The sequence below is a fragment of the Cetorhinus maximus genome, chromosome 7 (assembly GCF_964194155.1).
Source record: "Cetorhinus maximus chromosome 7, sCetMax3.hap1.1, whole genome shotgun sequence".
NCBI classification, from domain to species: Eukaryota; Metazoa; Chordata; class Chondrichthyes; order Lamniformes; family Cetorhinidae; genus Cetorhinus; species Cetorhinus maximus.
This window is the reverse complement of record NC_135885.1, coordinates 135,264,939-135,284,174: the sequence shown is the minus strand read 5'-3', so window position 1 is coordinate 135,284,174 and position 19,236 is coordinate 135,264,939. Positions and strand designations below refer to the sequence as shown.

Sequence of the window (19,236 nt, the reverse complement as noted above, 5' to 3'; positions counted from 1 at the left end):
AATCTGCCTCCGTCACTCATTCAGATCATGCATTCCAGATCCCAGTAACACAAGATGTTTTAAAAAATCTCATGTCATTTCTGGTTTGTTGTCAGTCACTTTAAGTTATCTCTTTTCTGGTTACTGATCCCTCTGCCACTGGAAATAGCTTATTTACACTATCAAAATCCCTCATGATTTTAAACACCTCAATCAAATCTCCTCTTATTCTTCTCTGTTTTAAGAAAAGTCCCAGCTTCTCCAGTCTCTATATAATTGAAATCCCTCATCCATGGTACCATTCTGGTAAATATCTTCTGCACTCTCTCCAAGGCTTTGACATGCTTCCTTAAAGTATTTATTTGATCACATTAGATCTGTGGCAGTATGTTTCATAAGTGTATTATTATTTGTAATGACTGGGCTATCAGACTTGGCATTGTTCTGTGCAAATATTAGATGGGTACTACTGTATTTATTTTCAGGTTGATTGTCATTCTTGAACTCTAGAAAGCCAGTCATGCCGATGAGGGAGATCCTAGTGGATCATGTCTCGGGGTAGCAGTTGAGAGAAATGTGGCTGGTTTGTGCTAACATTATTACATACCATGGCACTATGTAGACAGCGAAGAGACAAACTTGGTGCATAAGTTGCATCACAGACACTGGCACAGGATTCAGTATCTTGAGCAGAGTTAGTGGAGTCTTGTGGCTTTTGTTAATTTTGTACCTGAGGAGGTAGACATTAAAAGTTCTACTGTGGATTGGTTTGCCATATAAACTTTCTGCTGCTGGTTCCATGTTTTTTTAAAATTAAACATGTTTTGAGATTCTTTTGCCTAAGTCATATGGTCCCCATGTTTATTTGCTATCTGATAGTTAATAATGATATTGTGATTTCTGCTTGACCCTGGACAATACTGCCCTGTCGAATATTGTGTGGATAATATCACACCTCATTTTGTAGGAGTAAGGGTTTGCTTACAGGAGCAGCATTTAGCACAGCTTATGAGAGGAATATCTGGTGAAACCTTAAAATTATATCAATTTAAGTAGTGATCCAATACCATGTTGTAATATTACTTGAATATTAACCTTGAGTTTAAGATTTCAGTATGTAATGTATTCTGACTTATCTGACTTTTGTTCACTTGTAGTTTTTCCTGAATAGTGTCATTGTCCCTTCTCCTTGGACTCAAGCTGAGGGGAAACCAATTGCACAGTCCCATCGAGCCAAGTGTGAGTTCTTTGAAAATACCTGAATTTTAGCGATTACTTTTTACTTTTATGTAAAGAACAAAATTCTCACAAATGGGCTTCCTTCACAAAAGTAGATTTAAGTTCATAGATGAGGGGAATAGAGGAGCTGTTGGTCTATGGTGACAGCTTATATTTCTCATTCAGTTGGTTTGCATGCTATTCATTATTGGCTCAATATGTTAGATTCTGACAAAATCAATAATTATGTAATAAGTTAAAAATCTTCTCTGCATGCTGGATACCTAAAATGGGGACGTTAAGCATAAAGGTGAAGGATTTGTTTGGTGCAAGGTGTTGTACTGAGTGTGCAAGATTTAAAAATGTTCAGGGAACTTAAAAAGTAAATGATGCATAATTCAGTTTGATTCAGCACAGCAAATTGGAGCAATGTAGCTGTGTTTGCCTGAGTACAAACGTGTCCACTTTATTTATTTCATCACAGCAGCAGTTGTTTATATAATTTAAAACTCAGAACTTTTTTTTTCTTAAATCAATAAATTGGATTTCCACTTAGTTTTCCAACGTAACAATTTCCTATGAATTGGACCAAAGTTTGCTGAGGCAATTGCCATTTTACCTGATATTTCATGAGAAACCTTCCTGATATCTGAGCAGATAAATATCACACAGACCAAGGTAGTCCCAGATTTGCTAGGTGTCCAAAGGGTAGGAAATGGAGGCAAAAATACCCAGAGTTACCATCTCTAATCTCAGTACAGTAATGCCTTTGGTCAGCAGTGTGTGGTTGTTGGTTCAGGCTCACCTTTGCTTGCGTGTGCATACAATCAAATACTTTCCTGATACTGTCAAGGCTTACATATGATATACTTTAGGATGCTGGTGCTTCCCAGTATCCCATTGTGAGCTTAAAAGCAAAATACTGTCGATGCTGCAGATCTGAAATAAAAACAGAAAGTGGTGGAAAAGCTCAGCAGGTCTGGCAGCACCTGTGGAGAGAGAAACAGTTAATGTTTCGAGAGAAGAGTCATATTGGACTCAAAATGTCAACTCTGTTTCTCTCTCCACAGATGCTGCTAGACGTGCTGAGTTTTTTCAGCACTTTCTGTTTTTATTATATTGTGGGCTTGGTATGTTCAATGAAATTGGATTGAGGTGGGATGAGTGGGTTGGTTGGTGGATGGGTGGAGAATTCCTATTTGTCAAAATTAGGCCAGATTTCCCGTTTCTACTGAGTGCCCTCAGTGTGTGTGTGTGTGTGTGTGTTTTTGTTTTCCTGTTGGCTGCTATCTTTTCTCCATTCTTGTAATTGTTTCTCACTTAAGTATTCTGATGCAGTTGGCATCTTTAGGTGAGATTTACTTGTTTTAAAAATGTGATTATGTGTAGAGCCTTAATGAAAGATGTAGTACAACTAAAGCAATTACATTTCTTTATTTGCCATTCATTTCAGGTTCATCCTGGGATAGGGATTCTTCAGCTATATCAAAAGAATCTGTTGTATTGCCTGGGATGCATAATGGTTAGTAGTGGTCATGTAATAGCTGCAAGGAGTTCTGCCTTTATTTATTGCAATATAGTGAATTATTTATCCCACACGTCTGAACTAAGAATTAATTCGTTCTGTGGATTTAATATCAATATAAATCTCACAATTGTTTTACAGAACAATATAATCCAAAGCACACTGTATTCCAAAAGCAAAACACTTGTGCCCTATATCTCTTTAGTTTTACTTTCTCCCAAATTTTAATATAATAAACAATTAAGTAGCTGCTTCATACTGACATATGTTTTGCAAGCAAGGGGACCACATACTTGAGTCTCTTTATCAGATTAATGGAGGTTGCCATATTTTGTTTTGATGGGGAATTTACAATCTATAATTCAGTGCTAACTACCACTTGTGCAGTATATAATGAAGTGAAATTGTAACAAACCAACCTGCCTGTTTGTTTTTGTGCTTGCCTTTACTATGTCTTTACTGATACTTTCCTAGAAATAAAATGCCATTTAGCTATAATACTGCATACTTGCCCTTGATTTTGAAATAAGATTTCAAACAAATAATAGTCTTATCAATCACAAATAGCCCTGGTGATAAATATTGTACCCAATGTTGATACTCCATGTACCTACAAAATAGTAAACATTTGATGTAGATGGAACTGAATTTATTCATTTAAATCCATAATATTATGTGAACTGAAATCACATGGATCCTCGAAGGTTACAGCATGTACAACAGTTGTCATTTAGTATTTTTCTCCACAGGAGCCATGTAGTCTAATCCCACTGTCCTTGCTTCCTTTTTTAATATTTTACTTTTTCAAGCAACAATATAAATCCCTTTTACAATAATTTTTGGACCCTGCTTCAATTATGGTTTGTATTGGAAAATTCGACATTCTAGCCACTATCTAAAGAATTTTTTAAAACATTGCCAGTAATCCTCTGTTCTTTGCCAATTGTTTCCCTGCTTGACTTTCTTCAACCAAGCATGTTATTAAACAGCCATCCAAATATGCCACCTTATGCTTGTGAATATGAAAATTTGGGGGAAATTTGTATTTTATCAAAATATATTAAGTTTAACCCCAGGAAAAAAAGCCTTTTTTTTGCTTTTAAAGTAGATTTTTAGAATTTTGTCTGCATTTTTTGATGTGTGATCGTGATGTACGAGGTAACCTGCCACAGGGGAGTACTTGAAAATAATTTTTAATGAAGATACAATCTCTGTGCCATTTAACTTGCCATCATTTGCTTTTATATGGTATTCTACACATCTTTAGCTAGCCTTAATTAAATTACTCTAGCTACATTAATACCTATTTCGACTTTCACTGCAACAAGATCATGAATGTTAAAACTGTTATCAACATAGATGGAGGCTATTGTATCAGTGTCCATTGGAGCAATCCATTGATGGAACAATTTAAAACTAATACCGCTTGCCTGCACTCTTCCTCAAATATTGTATCTTCGTTTCTGTAAATAGTTGTTCACTTTTTCTTTAAAAGCAGTCAATGGTCTCTACCTGAATTACTTCTTGTGACAAAGCATTCCATGCTCCGATGATGCCCTACATAAAATACATTCCCCCTAACCTCCTTTCCCTCATTTTGTTAGTGGCCATTTCAAATTGATAACTCTTCATCACTGTCTCCCGAGGCCGAGGAAATTATCTTTATTCAACCTATCACACAAAAGCCTTCTTATTTTAAAATGGCCTTTTCTGCTCCATTGGACATAGTCCCAGTATCTCAAGCCTCCCCTTCTCAGTATAGTTTCTGATCCCTGGTATCATCCTGATGAATCTATGGATTTGAGGTTCTTTCTATAAACAGCTGCCCAAAATTAAAAATAATGCTCCAGCTTTGAACTTTGCCTTGTGCAAATTAATTATTACCTCTCTACTCTTCAACAGTAAGCCCTATTTCTCAAATTAAAAGTGCTGTTGCCTCTTTTTCATAGCTTTATCTACCTGTACTTGGCAATGATTCATTTGCACCCCTAGTTCTCTGTTCATCCATAAGCTTCAATGGCCTTTCATTAATTCAATTAATTTCCTTCTTAAAATTCATTACCTATACCTGTCACCATTCTGCTAATCTGCCCTGTGCGCTGTTCCTTTCCAAATACCTACTTTTGTGTTGAGTCCAAATAATCTAGCTACATAATATATTGAGAACAAAACTGGATCTTACACTGACCCTTGGATATATCACTTCCAACTGTTCTCCAATCTGACTAACATAAACACTAACCCTTTGTTTCCTGTCTGTTAACCAAGGTGTTATCTTTCCTCTTTATTTTCTATACCTGAATGTTTGTATTATGCTTCTTATGAGTCACTTTATCTGCTTTTTTTTTGAAAATCTAAGTGTACAATGTAGAGTACAATCCCTTTTGCCTGCAGTCACCTCTTCAAAAATCTTTGTTAGATTTGACGAACAAATTCCTATTATCTGTCCTGGATTATCCAATGCATTTCTAAATGCTCATCAACTGGATCTCAAACTATGGGTGCTACGTATTTGCCCACAAACATAACTAACTAGTCTATAGTTAGCCAGTTTATCCCAGGCGAACAGAGGCCATATAGTGACAACACTTTAGTATGCTGGCACAATTATATACCTAACGAAGATTGAAAAAATATAATCAGAGCCTCTGCTATGTTAAATGCGTTAAAAATGTAATGCCGATAAAACATAGAATGGTCTTGTTACTGTAAATATGAGGAAGTAGCTTAAAGAGCTTTATTCAATAATTTAAATTCTGTTTTTTTGTGCAGCAGCTAGTCAGACCTTGTTGTCATTACCCGTGGACTTTGATCTGGAAAAAATAATAGGTAATGTAGAAAGCATGAGTGTATTGTTTGATTGTGATAATTGAAATGGACAAAATAGTAAGCTTGTGTGATACAATATTTTGCTTTTAGAAGTTGCTTGTGCCACTTCTCTCTCACTCTTTCAAAAAAAGCAACCTGATTTCTTAAATCCTAGTGCTGTCTGAGTGGGGGATAGGACAATCTGAAAAATAAAAATGCATTCATCCTATCTAGATCATCTTGTCACTTGGATCCCTTTACCAGCAGGGCCTTGTCACAGTTACATAAGATATAATTTGTGACTTTGATATGAGCCGTTTTAGTACTGTGGCAGGGGCAGAAACCTGATTGGAGGGATTTAAATATGGGGTTCCAGGAAAGTTGGAAACACAATTTGGGAGGCGACAGCACATTCAAGGATTTTGGAAAGGAAAAGGCGGCTGGGTTGGGACAGTAGATTGCAAGGATGTAGGGGACGAAGGCTGTTTTTTTTTAGGTGTTTTCCAACTTTAAGAATGTGTCTTCTTCTCTCTTGGCTCCCTCTTGAACAGATAAATCTCCCTTACAGTCTTTAGACTTTTTTTTTAGATACTAGCAATCTCTTCCTCTTTTTAAAAAAAAATCACAATGCTTATGACTCATTGTAAGCAGAGCAACCAAAATTGGGCACAATGTTACCCAGCACTTTGTTGATTCAGTATTTTCCCCTTGTAATAATATCTTTTATGGACCTACATCAAATTAAAACAGTCCAGCCTTGCCAGTTTTGGTCACATAGCATTGCTGAATTTAATGTATTTTGTACGGGTACACTCAAATTCTTCTGCATTCTACAAATTGAGGGAATCTCAGAAATATTCACTGGTAGCATTGATATGCATTTTGTTGCCTTTATTCTAATGAAAGGTGCTTGCCATTCATCTATCATAATATCAACTATCTTATTCATGGAATGCACAACTTCTGAACAACTCTGCTTAACCAACAAACTTTAAGATATTTGAAGTAGAACTTCTGATATTAGTAATAGTATTTTGGGCAGAATTTGCACAACAATTTTGTAAAATGGTACAAGAGATGCTAGGTGTGATCATTAGTAATTAAAATGTTTTCATTAAGTAGAAGTTTTAAAAGGCTAGTTTAATAATGGAAACTTCTAACCCTGAGCCATAACTGCTATAATTACCTGAAACCAATTTTCATAATCCAAAGGCTGCAACATGATTGAGCCCAAACAGATTATTTATACTGAAAATTAGGGTGAATCCTGCAAGTTAGTATTTCAGGAGTAGAATCTCTCTCAAGGATAGTCAAATGCAGAAAACCGTGTAAGCCATTCAATTTTCTGATCATTGAAATGAATAACTGAAAATTTCAAGAGGACCAAAATAGAAATCTCTCACTTTCGTATCTAACTGTCCGATTTGCCCTTCTGATAATTACTTATAGTGGAGGAAAATATGTCGGAGGGGCAGTGGGGGGTTGCTTTATTAACCAACAAATTTGGATTTTGCTTTTTTTAACTTTTTTGCTGTCTCACATTTTCTATGTTGCTCCATTTCAATAAAACGGGCTGCTTCTGAGCCTGTCGACCAAGAAGTGAGACTAGGGATACACATTCCAAGCCTGTAATATTGTTTCCCAGGATTCAGCAACTCGAGAGAATTGCCAGTCCAGTTGGAAATTGTAACTATGGTATTTGCAATGGAGTCGCTGTGCGATGCACATGGATGCTTCCTATAGTTGTTTTCACTGCAGCAGCAAGGAGAAAGCGAATCCCTAATTGATTGCCTTAATGGTGCTGAAAAGTAATATCTGTGCCACAAACACTTTTTTTTCTTATAGCTGTGCTGTAAATTTTAATGTTATTACATCAAGCTCATTTCTGTGTCCAGGTGAACATTATAAATTGGAAGACCCTGCTGACCAGTCCCATGAAAGTTTAAGTGCGTCTTCACTTCGAAGGAAACTATTTATTGATGGTGAAAGAAGCTACTCTGATAGCTCCTCCCTCCCTTCTCCAGAGCAAAATCCGTGTGCTGGCCCTATTCAATTGCATGGAAATCTAAACTCATTGGAATCTCCTCCATTTCGATGCAAGAGCCCCACAAAAACTCCCAGTTCTGTAAGTACTACATAAAGCTTCTAATATCATTTTTGGGACCCATACAGTAGGTTATAAGGGTAAAGAGATTGTAGAATGTGGGGTTCTGATGTGCTGTTTTGTAGATTGGTAAGATGTGGCTTTATGCCTCCAGTTTTTCACACAATGTTCCAGTAACACAGCTAAGTGCTTGAACACAAAAGAAAAAGCGAAATAAATAAATATAGACATTTAGAACAGTGACTAGAGCAAGAGACCCATCATATGGTTCCATTATTTTCACCACTCTGGTGTTCCTAAGAAAAGCACATTATACCAAGAATAGGTTGCAAGTCACACAGTATAAAGTGGTAATGTAAATCCGTCCTTGTCAATTTTAGGGGCAATTTTCATCAAGTCCCATCCAAGATGCTGGAAGGGCATGCAGTTTAGGGAGCCTAACAAGCCCCATGTTTCCAGAGAAGTCTTCTCCAAATCCTGCATCACCACCTTTGTCTCCGATTGGACTTCAGTTTGACAAAATGCCAGATTCAGGTTTGAACTTAACATTTTTCAGAACTTAAAAATGGTAGTCATTCTTTTTAAAATGTTTGCTTGTATTAAGTGGAGAATTTGAAACTTGATATTTGCTTCGGATTATTTATTTCCCCTCTCTTACAGCGTAAGGATAACCAAATGAAGTCTTTCTTATACCCTTGCAGCTTGCTACTTATTTATACCACTACTTATATTGACACTAGCTAATCTGGCATGAAGCAGGCCAGTTTGCTAAAACAGACTGATAAAATTTTTAAAGAACTCATATCTTTACATTCATTATTAAGGCGTTTGTCAATCCACAGCTATAGCTGTTGCCATTACTGTATCATTAGAACGGTTATTTTTATGTCCTTGCTGTTATGATCTCAGTAGAGACAGTAATTTTTTTTTTTGAAAATCCAATCAAATATTCACTAAAAGAATGAAGCTGCAAGGTTCACTCATTAAAACAAAATAATTTTACTACACAAAAATCAAAGAACATGAATAGTAATAACTACACTTTACCTTAAATAGTCAGTTATGTTAAAGATATTAAAAGTACAATGAACACGGGTCATACTCTAAACCAAACTTCTTAACTCAAATTACCTTCTTATACCCATTTGACTTACATTCCCAAAAATACTCAAGTCAGATACTTATCATAAATTTATAAATTGGAAAATTAAGCACTTGGTCTGAGTACTGTTTCAAAGATTCTTATAAGGGTTGAGGTTTCTTGGGCCTTCCGCTTACTTCCAGTAAGGTTGTCCCTTCAAATCTCCTTCAAACCATTCCACAGTTGTAGATTTCCAGTTCAATATAGTGTCTTAAACTTAGCCACCTTGGGTAAGGACTCTCCAGGTTCTAAAGTTCTTTAACTCTGAGAGCTTGCATCCAGAAGCATTTTCTCTCTCTCTCTCCTCACCTTGGCTATCCCAGAAGTCCAACTCAGTTAGTAGAGTATTACAGTTATCAAAGAATTTAAACCTTTTTAGCCAGCACACAGAATTTCAACTAAATTTGGATTGAACTAAATGTATCCCACAGCCAGCTTGTTCTACGTTAAACTGCTTGAAAAACATACCCACACCCAGGAATCTATTCCACTCCTGTAATTAACTTCTTGTTTACCCAGTTTTTTTTCTTTCATTTACCTCCCAGGCAATTTGGTCATATGATCAGTTACCAGAAGCAGGTTGCCTTTTACAGGAAATCATCTTCCAAAGAAACCTAGTTCTTGCAAGGGCCACCAGCTAAGCATAAAATATAGGTTTTCCCTCAATCACATGGGTCATCACATTGCGTATTAAAAGAATTATGGGGTAAACTTTCATGACTGCTCTGAGCATAATTGACATTCCATGGATGCGTAGATTGGAGAAACTGGCTTGGAGGTTTGGCCACAATGTGAAATTTAAAATGTGCAGCTCGCTGTACATTCTTTAAACATTGACCACTTGTTTGAATTTGCTATAGGTCAGTAATGCTCCATTATGCTTTGAGAAACACCTTTCTTCCAATTAACTTCTCTTTATAAGTAGAGTCTCAAATTTTTCTCCAATATTCACTAATGTTCTGACAACTTTATTTGCAAAAGTCTATCCTTTGCATAACCTCTGTTTTTTCTTTATACAGAAGAAAGGGACTTTACTTTCATGTCTCCTGTTGCTCCTTCTGCAGCAATTTTAGATGGGAATTTTGACCACTGTACAGAATCTCCTTTTATAGAAGGATGTTCGCCAATTAAAATATGCCCTCCTACGAATCCCAGACTTCACAGTGTCCTTTGTCACACTTCTCCTCAAAAGTTAACTCTTCAGCATGAACACAAAAATGAGGAGAGTCCCCATTCTCCAGCTCAAGCTAACTTCTGCCCTGAAATGGATGCAAAAGTGCTCTCTCGATATCTGGGAACAGAAAGTGAAACAAATTGCATTCCACGTCTCAATCTCTCAGAAGTCAATGAAAATATAATAGTGCTTCAAGATGGTAATGAGGATCATACTGTTGATATGGCTGACTTAGGAACAACTGAAGGGGATGATAGCACTTGGGCGAAGGAAACAGAAAGCAATATTAGTATTCCAATGACTAGCTCGATGACTGGAATTGTATTTAATGTGGATAGCCCTCGCATGTATATGCCACCTCTTGCAGAAAGCAGTGCTATTCCTTCTGAGAGCATTAGTATGCAGGTAAGGATTATGTTTTGAGCAGTTATAAATAAATTATTGCTCCTATTGATTCTGAAGAAATCAATAAAAAGTTTTGTTTTGTGATTTTTGACAGAATAAAATCATATTCTATTATATATATAGAATAATCTAATTGAGTGTGCATTGTCTATATTATTGAATTTTAAGTCTGAGTGTTAATGTACATGTCATGCCTTTACCATTGTTTGTATTGACTTTTCTTTTAATAGGCCGATAGTGGTTATAATACACAAACCACTTCTGCGAGTAGCATAATGGATGCTATTGGAACAGATAGCCAGCTTGGTAGAGAGCATTTGGAACTGCAGACTCTAGTTGGAACTTTACCTTCAAATAAGCTTAATCTAAAATCTAAGGTAATGCTGCTGTGCCTATATTTTGTTTACAAAACTAATGCACATGACCAAACAAATTGCTCACTGTTTGGTTAGATATGGAATTGAAATTAATATATAGCCATAGTACTATACAGGTTATGCATGTCAAAATATATTTTATGATGAACATTTTATTAGGAAGGTAAAATACTGATAATGAACAAAAGTGAAGGCATTTACAGTTCTGTACTTTACTGTAATTTTACAGAATATTGAGAGAATAAACATAGAACTTCAGAGCAGGAGTAGGCCTTTTGGCCCTTCAAGCCTGCTCTGTCATTCAATAAGATCATGTCTAATCTGGTTGTGGTCTAGACTCCCTTGTATATCAAAAATCTAACCCAGCCTTGAATATATTCAATGACCCAGCCTTCACTGCTTTATGGGAAAGAGAATTTCACATACTCATCGCCCAGAAAAAAATTCTCCTCATCTCTGTCTTAAAAGGGAGACCTCTCATACTTAAATTGTGTGCCCTAGTTCCCCCACAAGAGGAAACATCGTCCCAATATCTACCCTATCAAGTTCCCTCCAGTTCTTTTATGTTTCAATAAGATCATTTCTCATTCTTCTAAACCCCAGTGGGTATAGGCTCAATTTGTTCAAGCTTTCTTCATAAGATAAGCCCTTCATCCAAGGAATGAGTCGAGTGAACCTTCTCTGAACTGCCTCTAACACGGTTATATATTTTTTTCAAATAATGAGATCAAAACTGTACACAGTATTCCAGATGTGGTCTCACCAAGGCCCTGTACAGCTGCAGTAAAACTTCCCTACCTTTATATTCCATTCCCCTTGCAATAAACGCCAATATTCCATTTGCCTTTCTAATGTGCTATACCTGCATACGAACTTTTTGTGATTTATGTACCAGGACACCCAGATCTCTCTGTACCAGCGAGTTCTGCAATCTCTCTCCATTTAATAGTATGCCGCTTTTCTATTATAGAACTTTTGAGTTCCATTCTCTGATTTGTTGCCTGCAATTCTGCTTCTCTCCCGTTTACCTTTTCAGAGAACAATTATTGTGACTACTTTTGGCAAACTAACATGTGTCATTGTTTGATGGGCTGGTGGGGAAGAGAGTCAGTATTTACATCTGACAGCCAAAATTGCAGTGAATAAGGTTAACTATATTTGATATTATAGCCCAGTGGCACTTGGATCTCATCAGCCAGATTGGGAACATTTAATTATTGTATTGATACCCACAGAAATCTAATATTATACATTAATAAATTTTCGACTCCCTAACAAGTTTCTTGTTTCCTGGAGTGGAAAAGCTCGACGATAAACCAGTGTCTGAACAGAAAATGGCTAAGTGGATAAAGGGCACTTAATATTGTCACCATTTAGTGGTCCAAAGGGCAAAATAAAGATCACTTCATCTGTGTTACAGCTGCTTCTTGAACATCTCTCAATCGGGTACAGATTCATAGCATTTTTCAGGAGGAACATGGAGCAAACCACATACATTTCATAAAAAGAAATCATTAGACTGTTGACTGCATTGGGTGTTTATCAGAGATGACTTGGTAGATGACAAAAATGTATTTTGGGAGTTCCCCTTCTAAATTGTGTTGCTTTGGCATGTGTTGAGAATATGGAATGAGAAAAATATAGATTATCTTGCACATGTCTTCTGATGAGAACATTCCCTAATCACCATCATCACACACAGCGTTTCCCATAGGTCTTGCTGAAGCTTGTGCCAAAATACAAGAATATCATGACTTTTATAAGGAACAAGCCCTTTTATAAGGGCAAGCAAATTCAATCAGATAACGCCTTTATGGTTAAGCATTGATTCCTCAGAAATACATAAAAAGAGACCAGACTCTTGTGTCTGATTGTTTGTTTGAAGAATGAAACTAAACCATCTAGTTCATTTAGTGTGATGCATCTGTGCAAGCCTTTTTTTTTTATTATTCGTTCATGGGATGTCAGTGTCACTGGCTAGGCCAGCATTTATTGCCTATCCCTAATTGCCTTTGAAGGTGGTGGTGAGCTGCCTTCTTGAACTGGCTGCTGTCCACGTGGTATAAGCATACCCACAGTGCTGTTAGGGAGGGATTTCCAGGATTTTGACCTAGTGACAGGGAAGGAATGGGGATATAGTTCCAAGTCAGGATGATGTGTGGTTTGGAAGGGAACTTGCAGGTGGTGGTGTACACGTGCATCTACTGCCCTTGTCCTTCTAGATGGTAACAGTCATGAGTTTAGAAGGTGCTGAATAAGGAGGCTTGGAGAGTTCCTGCAGTGCATCTTGTAGATGGTACACACTTCTGCCACAATGTATCAGTGGTGGATGAAGTGAATGTTTCTGGATGAGGTGCCAATCAAGCGGGCTGCTTTGCCCTGGATGGTGTCTAGCTTCTTGAGTGTTGTTGGAGCTGCACTCATCCAGGCAAGTGAAGAGTATTCCATCACACTCCTGACTTGTGCCTTTTAGATGGTGGACAGGCTTTGGGAGTCAGGAGATGAGTTACTCACCGCAGGGTTCCTAGCCTCTGACCTACTCTTGTAACCACAATATTTATATGGCTAGTCCAGTTCAGTTTCTGGTCAATGGTAACCCCCAGGATGTTGATAGTGGGGGGATTCAGCGATGGTAGTGCCATTGAATGTCAAGGGGCGATGGTTAGATTCCCTCTTGTTGGAGATGGTCATTGCCTGACCCTTGTGTGGCACGAATGTTACTTGCCACTTGTCAGCCCAAGCCTGGATATTGTCCAAGTCTTACTGCATTTGGACATGGACTGCTTCAGTACCTAAGGAGTTGCGAATGGTGCTGAACATTGTGCAATCATCAGCGCACATCCCCACTTCTGATCTTATGATGGAAGGAAAGTCATTGATGAAGCAGCTGAACATGGTTGGGCTGAGGACACTATCCTGAGGAACTCCTGCAGTGATATCCTGGAGCTGAGATTATTGACCTCCAACAACCACAACCATTTTCCTTTGTGCGAGGTATGACTCCACCCAGCGGAGAGTTTTCCCCCTTGATTCCCATTGACTCCAGTTTTGCTCGGGCTCCTTTGATGTCACACTCGGTCAAATGCTGCTTTGATGTCAAGGGCAGTCACTCTCACCTCACCTCGGGAGTTCAGCTCTTTTGTCCATGTTTGAACCTAGGCTGTATTGAGGTCAGGAGCTGAGTGATTCTGGTGGAACCTAAACTGAGCGTCAGTGAGCAGGTGATTTGTAAGCGAGTGCTGCTTGCTGTTGATGACCCCTTCCATCACTTTATTGATGATCGAGAGTAGACTGATGGTGCAGTAATTGGCCGGGTTGGATTTGTCTTGCTTTTTGTGTACAGGACATATCTTGGGCAATTTTCCACATTGCCGGGCAGGTGTCAGTGTTGTAGCTGTACTGGAGCAGCTTGGCTAACGGTACAGCAAGTTCTGGAGCACAAGTCTTTGGTACTATTGCCAGAATATTGTCAGGACCCATAGTCTTTGCGGTATCCAGTGTCTTTAGCCGTTTCTTGGTATCATGTGAAGTGAATTGAATTGGCTGAAGACTGGCATCTGTGATGCTGGGGACCTCCGAAGGAGGCCGAGATGGACCATCCATTCGGCAATTCTGGCTGAAGATTGTTGCAAATACTTCAGTCGTATCTTTTGCACAGATGTGTTGGGCTCCCCCGTCACTGAGGATGAGGATATTTGTGGAGCTGCCACCTCCAGTGAGTTAATTGTCTGCCACCACCCATGACTGGATGTGGCGGGACTGCAGAGCTTAGATTTGATCCGTTGGTTGTGGAATCGCTTAGCCCTGTCTATTGCATGCTGCTAATGCTGTTTGCCACGCAAGTAGTCCTGAGCTGTAGCTTTACCAAGTTGACACCTTATTTTTAGATATGCCTGATGCTGTTCCTGGCATGCCCTCCTGCACTTTTCATTGAACCATGGTTGATCTCCTGGCTTGATGGTAATGGTAGAGTGTGGGATATGCCAAGCCATGAGGCTACAGATTGTGGCTGAGTACAATTTTGCTGCTGTGGATGGCCGTAGTGCCACTTGGATGCCCAGTCTTGAGTTGCTAGGTCTGTTCAAAACCTATCCCATTTAGAACCATGGTAGTGCCACACAACATGATGGAAGGTATCCTCAATGTGAAGATGGGACTTTGTCTCCACAAGGACTGTGCAGTAGTCACCCCTACCAATGCTGTCACTTCCGAGTGCTATTATTTTTTGAGTATACTTTTGCATAAATGATTTGGACTCAGGAATCAGAAGTACAATTTCAAAATTAGCAGGACACCAAATTGTGAGTGTAGTTATTAAAATAGAGGACTGCAAAAAAAATATACAGGAAGACACGTTAATAAACTTGCAGAATGGGCATATAATTGGTAAATGAGTGTCAATATCAATAAGTGTGAGGCGGTACCTTTTCGTAGGAAGAATGAGGAGGCTACATATTTCTTGCAAATAAGTGTCTAAGTGAGGTGGAGGAACAGGGATCTGGGGGTACAGATACAGAGATGGCTAATAACAGCAATAGGGCTTATCAAAGCCCAACATCAAAAGCAAACAAAGCATTGGTGTTCACTTCTAATAGAATTGAAAAGCATATAAGTTATTTTAAACGTTGGCCAGGCCATTCTTGGGTGTACTATGAACCATTCTGATGTCCGTATTATAAATGGGATTTAGAGGCACTGGAGAGGTGCAAAAAAAAACTAGTATTAAACCAGAACTGAGAGGCTTATGCCTATAGTGAAATATTGAACAGGCTGGGGTTCTTTTCTCCAGAAAAAAGTCTGAGAGGTGACTGATAAGAGTTCTTTTGATAAAGTAAATATGGAGAAAGTGTTTCTTCTTGCAGGGGAGACACATTTAAGGGAAAGATGAATAACTACATGAGAAAGGAATAGAAGGATGTGTTGTTGGGGTTAGCTGTGGAAGGGTGGGGGGGGGGGGGGAGGCATACATATGGACCTGTTGGACTGACTGGTCTGTTTCTGTTCTGTAAATGCTATGTAATGCATGAAGGGCAGTGTATTGTCTGTGAATCAACTTATCCATTTTGTTATCAAAAGAACATTTGTTTCTAAACAGAATTGGCTTTTTTGGGAAAAATAATGTGCATTTCTTTACTTCCAGGATTTCCTTTGTTCGGAGTGTAAAGAGAACAAAGAAGTATTGGGAATGAACTTGACTTCTCATTTAAATAAGCCTTTTCATATCAGTAGGCTGCGTTCAACACATGATGTGCTAAGCCAGAACATCTGCTATCTGAATGCTTGGAAAAGTCCCTGTGAACAAACATTGAATAGAATATTTAAAAAGAATGGTATGGAATCCTGATGAAAGCTATCTTAATAGCTTTAAAATGTAAAGAGAATATTAAATTGCATAGTGCTGGGTTATAGTTAATAATAACCTATTAATGGAGGCTGTTATTTAGCAACTAGGGAGATTATACACTCGAGTCTGCATTCTGGAAAGTTGTACTTCTCATCACCTCCACAAACGCTGATTAATGTTGATCTGGAATTGGCTTCATTGCAAATGGCCATGTCTTCGCTACATACATGAAGTCGCAGTTTATGATCTCAAAATTTAGAATTACCTGCTACTATGTGTGATGCAGTGTGAAATATAAACTTTGTTCTTCATAAACTTTCTTTTATCATGCAGACTCTTGTAATATTGGATTCAGGAGAAAAATACTTTTACCTCTCTAAAACTCCATATGAGATTAGAACATCATAATGCCATTATCAATCTAGCATGGATTATGGAAATTTCAGTGCATAAAGTGGCCAGTGGTCCATCATGCTTGTGCTGGTGCTAGCTTCTTGTCAAAAAGTACCCAGTTTAATCTTATTTCTGTACTCTTTTCCCTAACTGTTAATATCAAATTCTCTCTTAAATCCTGTGATTGACTTGGCTTCAGTAGCCATTTGTGGTGAAACATTTAATATTCCAATTCTCCTTTGCTTATTTGGAAAATGTTCTGTTAAACTCTGCTTCTAATAGAAATAGTAAATTCATACCAAGTCACCAACAAGTGGTTCCTGATCATGGGCCAGCACCTTTGCTAGAAGTACAATATTATTGGAGGGGAGAATGAAGTGAGTAATATTGATGGTAACTGCTCTGAGTTCATTCTCAGCATGAGAACTTGTTGTTTCCAAATATTTAATTTGGACCTCTGTTAATTTGGCTTCAGATGCAGCAAATAATTCAGTTGTGGTTGTGCCTTGTGTGAGAAGTTCATGGAAACAATAACAATCGTCAGTAGGATACTGGTTTATGGTTATGAATAGTTTGTCTTTTGACTTCGGTTTAAAACTGTGATTGCCATCATTAAGGTTGTATTGATTATTGACATGTTTGTATTTGTATTCTCTGTTTGCATCAGTAGTATTGTGCAAGAAGCTATTTTCTGTAATCTCATTTTACCAGCGATCCATTGTCTGGAGTATAGAAATGGCATTAAGTGGTGTAAATTGGGTTAAAATTCCTTTATCTATGCCTGGTAACTGATAACATATGCTGAATAATCATAAGCAAATCCATTAGAATTTGTCTTTTTACGTTCTCCACAAATGAGTGGGCCTAACACATGTAACATTATCACTTTAATTGTTGCTTCAAGCTGGATTGTAATGATACTTAACAAATGCAACGAAAACAAATGATTTCATCGATCCAACCATATCTTGGGGACTTGTTTTTCTTTAAAATCTAATAGTTATATTGTGTTTTTAGCAGCGGAAAATGTCCCAAGGTGCTACAGAGATGTAATCAGACAAAAGTTGGCCAAACGAAAGAAAGATAGTAGAAGGAAGTGCATAGTATTAGAGCGTAAAGGCTGGGAGGCTGGCCAGAAGAGCTTTAGAATAATCAAATCAAGGTTTCAAAAGTCATGGATAAATGTTTCAGTAATAGATAAGTTGATGCAGGCAAGATTATAAAAGTGGAAGTAGGCGAAACTTTTGATGCAAGAGCATGTGGTGTTGGAACACCAGCTCAGAGCCAAATGTGATGCCAAGATTATGAGTAATCTGGTTCAGCCTGACACAATGGCCAGGAAGGGAAATGGAAGCAGTAGCTCAGTTACGGAGTTGGAGATTGAGGCCACAGTTGATGGCTTCAGTCCTTCTGATATTTAACTGGAGGAAATTGCAGCATATTCAGGACCTGATGTCAGACAAGCATCAGTCTGTCAACACAGGCAGTAGCAGGGCTAGTGAAACATGCAGAATGGGAGAGGGCTAAGGACAAATACTTGGTGGACTCCAAAGGTAATGGTGCTGCGATGGAAGAGAAGCCATTGATGGAGATGCTTTGTCTATAATTGGACAGGTGAGAATGGAACCAAGTGAGAATTAATCTGTTGTGTTGGACAATGGAGAAGTGTTGAGAAGGAGGAGGATGACGTTAACTCTGTTGAAAGCTGCAGAGAGGATAGGAGAAAAAATGCACCACAGTCCCAGGGAATATCATTTGTGACTTTGGCAGGGGGCCATTTCATTGTTGTGGCAGGGGTAGAAACCTGACCCTAAAAATTTAAATGTGGAACCAGATGGGCAACTCATTGAAGGAATTTGCAAAGAAAAGGAAGCTTGGAACTGGGCGATGGTTTGCAATTTTTTTTTAATGGTTCATGGGATGTGTGTGTCACTGGGAAGGCCAGCATTTATTGCCCATCCCTAATTACCCTTGAAGGTGGTGGTGAGCCCCTGTTGAACTGCTGTAGTTCAAGTGGTGCAGGTACACCCACAGTGCTGTTAGGGAGTTCCAGGATTTCAACCCATCAACAGTGAAGGAACAGTGATATAGTTCCAAGTCAGGATGGTGTGAGTTGGAAGGAAAATTTCAGGTGATGGTGTTCTTCCCACGCATCTGCTGCCCTTGTCCTATGTCGTAGACGTTGCAGGTTTGGAAGGTGCTGTCTAAGGAGGCTTGGTGAGTTCCTGCAAGTGCATCTTGTAGAAGTACACACTGCTGCCACTGTGCGTCGGTGGTGGATAGGGTGCCAATCAAGCAGGCTACTTTATCCTGGATTACAAGTCCAGTAACATTACCACTACGCTGCCATCTCCCTGTAAATATAGGTTGAGGTTTTTAAGGGGAGGTGATGACTGTTGTTCTGAGAGAGATGAGGCAGTAGTTATACATTTACAATATCACCTGGCATCAGGACCAAGGAGGCAAGTTTAGTAGGCAGTAGTTGTATGAATGCAGTGAGGATGATCAGGTGCGTCTCACAGATGAAAGAGAATTATGGAAGATGGGAGAGCAATTAGAGAGTTCATCAATTCATGATTAGGGCATCCGGAGAGTCTGCAGGGGGAGAGGTTTGGCTTGTTGGAGAAAGGGAAAGGGTAAATGGCAACTGAACAATGGTCTCGATCTTAGTGATGAATAAGTCCTCAGAGGAGGTCTCTATTCGAACTATATTGAGCAGGAAGATTTGTTTTCAGGTTGTTAATGTTAAATGGTCTGGACTCAGGTAG

At 38.5% G+C, this 19,236-nt stretch overlaps 1 protein-coding gene across 6 annotated transcripts in view; it reads left to right on the top strand.

The window, feature by feature from the left end:
* Window positions 1-19,236, top strand: part of bora (bora aurora kinase A activator) — a 33,297-nt gene that overhangs the window by 12,761 nt on the left and 1,300 nt on the right. For 4 of the 6 annotated variants that reach the window (XM_078545994.1, XM_078545993.1, XM_078545998.1 and 1 more), the window contains 8 exons: window positions 1,137-1,218; window positions 2,651-2,719; window positions 5,495-5,551; window positions 7,426-7,655; window positions 8,015-8,168; window positions 9,795-10,354; window positions 10,585-10,731; window positions 15,872-16,061. In XM_078545994.1, the coding sequence (XP_078402120.1) occupies window positions 1,137-1,218; window positions 2,651-2,719; window positions 5,495-5,551; window positions 7,426-7,655; window positions 8,015-8,168; window positions 9,795-10,354; window positions 10,585-10,731; window positions 15,872-16,061 (1,489 nt within the window). The remainder of the gene's footprint in view (window positions 1-1,136; window positions 1,219-2,650; window positions 2,720-5,494; window positions 5,552-7,425; window positions 7,656-8,014; window positions 8,169-9,794; window positions 10,355-10,584; window positions 10,732-15,871; window positions 16,062-19,236) is intronic. The other 2 variants (XM_078545996.1, XM_078545997.1) reach the window with 2 other exon arrangements.